The 6,952-nt window shown below is 42.0% G+C and overlaps 1 protein-coding gene across 1 annotated transcript in view; it reads right to left on the bottom strand.

Moving 5' to 3' along the window:
• The window catches only part of nudcd1 (NudC domain containing 1), a 70,350-nt gene that overhangs the window by 31,632 nt on the left and 31,766 nt on the right, over nt 1-6,952 (bottom strand). Inside the window, exon 6 of the mRNA XM_008299814.1 lies at nt 722-866. Within this exon, the coding sequence (XP_008298036.1) occupies nt 722-866 (145 nt within the window). The remainder of the gene's footprint in view (nt 1-721; nt 867-6,952) is intronic.

Genomic DNA, 6,952 nt, shown 5'->3' with positions numbered 1-6,952 from the left:
CTTTAGGCAAAAAGCTAAAATTATCTTCATTTTTTAACAATAATGTAAAATAAAACTATTGGCAGGAAATGACAATTATCTAAAATATTTTTCTATAAATGTAAAAAATGAATTTTTCTAAAAATGAAAATGATCCTTCATATTTAATAAATTAAAAAACAGAAATAAAACACTTAAGCGATCACAAATACACAAGAATAAAACACTAAAGAAAAATGCAGTTTGAAAGAAAGTAAAATAATCTTCAATACTGAATGAAAAAAAAACAACCTCTTAACTAGAAATGAAAACAATCTTAAACATTTAAGGAAAATTTTAAAAGAAAAATAAAATAATAAAAAAAACTTTACGAGAAATCGAAACGATTTTAAATATTAAATGTTAAAAAAATAAAAAAAATCATAAAAATGTTCAACCTCATTATTCTGTTTGTTAGAACAGGCACAGTAATGTCCCTGTCAGATACTATTTTATATTGTTTAAACATTATTTGGGTAATTCTTGGTCCTTTTTCTTTGGCACAACCTTTGAGACAAAACGCTACGTTGCATTCAAAGCCTGTCAGGTTGTAATAGAGGGATTACTGTTTAACTTGTAGGCCTACTTACCCTCCTGGGGCAGCTAATTAATACGTGTTATTCAGATGTGTTGCACTAACATAACCAGATGGGGCCACTTTAGGACGCTCGTGGTGCAGATAAGAGATGGTCTGACTTCTCACCAGGTCCTCGGAGGTCAGGTGAGTCAGCCTCTCGTGGATGAGGGCGGCCTGCTCGTCGCTCATCACGTACTCTCCTCTGCCGTCGCCCGTCACCAGCTCCGGCCACAAGGGTCCCTCGCTGCGCTTCTGCAAGGTCACCTCCAGGCTGAGGACAAACAGACGACACGTAAACACACCGTCCTTGTCAGCCGAGCAGCCGGCGACGAGTCGGTCGTACGTATGTAAATATTAAAGTCTGACGGGCTGCAGCGCCGTCTGAAAGTACATTAAAGCTAAACGGTTCCACAATTTCAGAAAAAGCCCTTTTTCTTATAAACTTAAGACGAGAGCGAAGCAATCAGACAGTAAACATCCAATCGGGGCGGCCGAGCTCAGACGCAGCGCTGATGATGAAGGTCACATCGGGACCTGGAGGGTCATCCAGCCGCTCGGAGCTGCAGCCCGTCTCAGTCTTCACGCAAATTACGTCCCTCAGGAGGGAAGAGTGGAGGCAGTCTGAAGCTGTGCTGCAGAATAAATCGAGCAGGAAAACACAGCCTCAGCTCATAGCATCAGGAGAAGCAGAAATTACATCTTCAGAATAACAGACAACACTTATTACATCAAAACTTAAGACTTAGATTAGGCTTAGATTGAGGTAAGTTTTTAATTAAAGGATGCACACTTTTAGAATTTGTTTTTCTTTGGTTTGTTAATCACACATGGCTCTCTCCCCACATCCAGCCAGTATGTGGACTGTCCAGCTGGAGCCGGTGGGGCCTTGGACCTGCTGTATGCAGACATCAGGATGCACATTTACTGGTATTTTCTTGTACTTTCTATGTTTTTGGATGCTGCTGTGGCGTGTAAGCTTCCCAGGTCTGGGGTAAATATAGTATATTTTATTTTTAGTTCATGAGATTTATTCTGATTGGAGCTGCAACATAAGACTTAAAAAAAAACAACAACAAAAAAAAACTCGACAGGAAAATAATCAGTAGCTGAAGCTACTGTCTCTGTTCTTAGTCCAACTCATTGTGTCAAACAAATGACATACTAGCAGCAACAACCAATCAGCACTGAGAGATTACATTAAAAAAAGCTCTTTTTAATCAAACATAAATTTAAAAAAAGGCATTTTAGTTAAATTTTGTGGTGGAATGTTCGTTATTCTGAATTTCTTTTACAAATATCAGTTCCAGATGTTGACTATCCTTGAAGTCCAATAAATGGGCTTAAAAAACCCGATGAGGCTGAGTGTTGTAGGTGAGCTGGTGTGCTCGAGCTGCAGCGAGTGTGCAGGAACACGTGGAAAAATAGACGGGAGCTTCATTAATCTGAAAATTACAGAGAAAACAACAACAAGAAGGAAAGTATAACTTCTAAATATGTCATGTGTGATACACACAGATGAGTTTTTAGAGGTTTAGTTCACTTTATGTTTTTTTTTTTCTTTTCAATTTTTCAGTTGCCAAGTTACTACAATTCAATACAACTGCATTTGTTCGTCGGTCCTAAGCGGCTAATTGTGATTAGTGAGGCGTCCTGCTCTCGGGCTGCAGGTGTTAATTCTGCATAATGTTATTCAGTCCGTCCATTGAAATCTGCACACTTGACCGCACCGCGCCGCAGGCCTGGACCTGAACTCACGAGAGGCTGTTCAGCGACGCTCGCTGAACGATGCTAATGAGGATCAGCCTTCGTGAATTCAAGGAAAAAAAAAGCAAGAATACATCAGAATAACATTACGGTCCTGGTTTTACAGTACGCATGTCGGCGTCTGTGCATGTCGCCCAGAGTGGAACCATTATGTTTGGACATCCGAGTGAGTTGTGTGCAGATTTTTATTTAGTAAGTCGGACATGATGAACCACGCGAGGGCTTTATCGTGTTACCGAGTTAATGCAGCAGCACGGCTGCAGACTGGAGATTATTCTAAGCTTCTAACAGCATCTCTAACTAAAATAACTGATGGCTCAAGTTTTTCTTTGCTGCAAAGCCAAAAACAAGCAAAAACATCAGCTAAATTCCCTGAACTAACAGGAGCTGCCTGTTTAGTTGCTGCTGTTTTCATATTAACAGAAGTTTAAATGTGTGATTCTCTTCAAACTGACCTGATGTGATCAAGGACACCGTCTGTTTACAGCTGTAGAGCCGAGCCGTGGATTTCTGAGGCACCATCTGCGTTTGTACTCAGCAGAGCAGCTTAAAAGTTTCATTTCAGCCGTCGTGGAATCAGAGTTAGTTGTTAACAGAGCTGATAATTGTCATTTTAACAGGTTTTTCCTACATAAAAGGTATTTTTGCTGCCACACAAAGCACCAAAAAATAAAAGAAATTGAGTTTTTTTTCACCATTTTTGTCGATCGGGGTTTTATTTACTCATGTAGCATAATTAACATGTTGTTTATTAAAACAGTCAGAAATAACAGGGATATGCAATGCTGTCACATCTGCCACTGGGACACAAGAACGCTGTCCTAGTTTGTCTTAAACATCAGCTCTGGATGGAGGTCATTACCCATCACAGCAGTCTTTGTCAAGGTAAACTCCCACAATGCTCTCTGTTTGCCAACCTGACCTTCTTGTCGTCTGAGTGACTCCTCCTCTGGTCTCTACAGGGTTAAACACCAAGTTTTCTCCATCTTTTGAAGCTTGTGGAGCCTCTATATCGTCTCCACACCACATTTCAGACGGAGACCTATCAGAGCTTTACAACAAAGTCTATAAACAAATGTGTCTGGATGGTTGTGTGTCTCAGCCTGTGTGTCCGTGGTGAGAGTCGACGACGTGTAAAAAGGTTTGTAAATGCGTACGAAGACACAAATAGATGAAAAGTGTTAGTATTCGGTGCTGGACATACAGACAAGTCACCAGTTACAAGTCCAGCAGGCCTCACTTTCTGTTCACACATGACTTTTGCTTCACTTCTGCAGTGAGAGATCGGTATCTGTAACTTCAGGGTTTCTTTGCCCTGAGCTCAGGCTCACAGGCTCGTTCGTTCTGGCTGCTCTGTACCTCAGTAGTTAAGCCATCAGGTGGCGCTATGCCTCACAGTCTTTTAGGACACACGACATTGTCTGATATGTGAACATTCGCTGAGTTTGTGGGTTTTCACGTTCAAGTTCTACTGAGGTACAGAGCAGCAGAGCGGTACCAGCCACAGTGAACCTTCTCACTGCAGACACACAACTCTCCACACGCATTGACAAATAGTTACACCGGCTTCCAGTCGCTCAGAGAATCGACTTTAAAACAGTTTTGCTCGTGTACAAGTCTCCTCATGGTCCATCTCTGACATGTTGGTGCCGTATGAACCATGTGGGGCTCTGAGAACCTCAGGGAGGGTCTCCTGCTGGTGCCCAGAGTCAGGACCAAACACGGTGAGGTTCCAGTTTTATGCAGCTAAAATCTGGAGCTGGATTTCAGAAGATGTGAGACAGGCCTCAAGTTCAAATCCAGGATGAAAGCAGTTGTATGTAGAAGTGCATGTGACAGCTGGAAGTATTTTATCTGCACTCTTCTGATGAATAATTATAAACATGGATTTATTTTATCTGCTGCTTTGCTTTTAATGTCATTACTTAATGACTGCGTTTATGTTCTGTGGACTGATTTGAGAGTTTTGTGTGAAGCACTTGGAATTGCCTCGGGTACAAATTGTGCTAAACAAATAAAGCTGCCTTGTCTAGTTGTGCTGCACTAATACCCCCGTACTATAACAGCAGAATGTACATTTTGTCTGAATGCACTGCAGCAGGATGCAGCTGTCAAGCACATGCACTGGATTCATGTTGGTAACTTAAATATAGTGTGTATTATTATCTAGATGTCTAATCTGGATTCATATCAGCACATAATAAATATTAAATGACTCGAATCTTAATGGCATAAAAAAACTGATCAGGGCATCCCGAGCTAACATCAAGCCCTGATTAACCACTAATCCCAGATGCTTGGCTGGAACACCGGAGGACTCCAACCAAACTCTAAACAAACCTTCATGCTAACTGGCCCTGAAGGTAAACGAGGGCAGGATTTGAATTTTTAAGTTGCGATGTAGTCGCTGATGTTATTTCGGCAGCATCCACCGCCTTCCTCCGATCGGTTTTAATAATCACAAACGCCCACTTCTTATTAAAGCGGTTAACCATCTGGTCGTTTAATAAAAGACAGGAATGAAGAGATTCGCCCTGTTGGTCCCAAACTTTCACACAGCTAGAGGACAAAGCGGCGGCGGCGTACCTTCCAGCACAGAATGTAACGACACGTCACGAGCTGAGGGACGCACAATTAAAACATCACCGAGTACGACAATTATCTTGACACAACCTATTATACGTAGAGGCAGCACACACACACACACAAAATAACTCCTATTTTTTTGCTTTTATTCACAATTTTCTCTCTTTTTATCCTCTCACTTGCTTTTTTTTTTTAAATTCTACTTCATAAATTGCTTTTCTTTTCCATTATCTCACCATGTTTTTTTTATAAAGACGCTGTCCTTGATGCTCTATTGTTCAGCCGATATTCAGGCCAGTAAAGCACGCTGAACAGAAATGTGAAAATCCTTCACCTTCACCACGTTGCTCTTCGACGGCACCAGAATTAAACAAATGTGAGGCTTTTACACCCCTTTATCTGGCTCCAATTACACACTTAATGCATCAAATTACACCTCCTGAGTTTAATTACTTTGGTGTTGCAAACTTTCAAGGCACAAAAACCGTCTTCTTCTTCCACCGTTTGCAGGCTGCAGCGTCGACGTAAGAGTACGAACGTGGTCCTTCACATGCCTCGATTTTCCATTTCCCCTCCACATTGTGCGGCAGGATGTTATAAAACAGGCCCATGTTTGATATAAAAGACACAAAAGGCAGCTTCTTAATTCACTTCCGGACGCGGCAAAGTGCTCAGCGGAGAATAAAACCTGCTGGTGTGGAAAAACATGCTCAACGCAAACAATCCCCACTGTTTTTTTTCCTCCCTTCTGGTGTCTCAGGTGCAAACTGCAATCGCACTTTTCCATTTCCATTTAAAACCGCCGTGTATTTTGTTTTTGATGCCTTCTGTGCACGTGGGGCAACCCGAGGAGGTCGCTGTGATCCCTGGGAGATATTCACAGTTTAAAATGTCATCTGGATGCACGCACAAAGCAGGATCGATGGCAGATAAGCAGGCCTGAGCTTAAAGAACACAAAATAAAAAGAATTTTAAAAAAAAGGACGGACTCTCGTGTCCCTGTCGGCACAAAACAGGTTATTTTTAGTTTTTTTTTCTTTCTGGACACAGACGCTGGAGCCTTCAGCATCACCAAGGCCTGTCAGCAGACTCACAAACAGAGCCGGGAACATGCTTTCACAGTGAATGGAGCATTGAAGGAGCGGAGATAGAGACGCACACAAGAGGTCTCAGAGAGGAGGATGTGACTCAACTCGCACCGACTGCCGGATCAATACATCTTATGAAAAGCACGCAGGATCCTCGGCTTTGTTTTCGTACCTTATTACAGCGGATGTGGTCTTGGTTTGTCAAAGGAGACGCTCCGCTGCTCCACGACCGCGAAAAAAAAACCCCACATTTGTCCTCCTCAGACAGACAGTTAGAGCACCAATAACCTCAGTTTCATTCAGGTCCTCCTTCAGACTCCATCTGAATGAGTCGTTTCTGAACAAACATCCAGAAAATGTTACGACATCCCAACTACTGGCTTTTCTGGTTTAAGGTTTCTTTACTGAGGAAGGCTGAAGCGAAACACGTCAAGGTAAAAACAGCTCCAATCCAAGAAATACTCATTGTCTGATAAAAAAAAAAGAAACCTTATACCTAAAATGAACCTAATCACGCTTCTGTTTTAACACTGAAGGAGTCAGAGCTGCTTGTCACAGACTTTTGCCACATTTCAGCACCAACGTTCATCCAAAAACATCACAGAGCGCGAAAGAAACTCAGTTTACACTTTTCTCGTGAACTGAAAACTAACTTTGCTGCCATAAGGACAGAATCTGCAACAGGTCAGAGACTCACTCAGCACTTAATGTGATCCAGGTTTTGACTCACGAGAGTTTAGTTTGTCGCATCGACTGTATAAAAGCTGGACGTAGCAACCGGCCCTGAAAAATGAAGCCTAATTTATGGATTTTTCACCTCGAGACCAAAGTGACGACGACAGAGAGACTGAGGAAGTGATGAAGTGATTCTGAGGCTGTTCAGCTCCTGAAGACACTGAAGAAGACGACTTTAGTGGTT

Source organism: Stegastes partitus, unplaced genomic scaffold (assembly GCF_000690725.1).
Source record: "Stegastes partitus isolate 25-593 unplaced genomic scaffold, Stegastes_partitus-1.0.2 Scaffold1467, whole genome shotgun sequence".
In the NCBI taxonomy this organism is placed as follows: Eukaryota; Metazoa; Chordata; class Actinopteri; family Pomacentridae; genus Stegastes; species Stegastes partitus.
The sequence above is the reverse complement of the archived record's forward strand: the minus strand, read 5'-3'. Positions and strand labels throughout refer to the sequence as shown.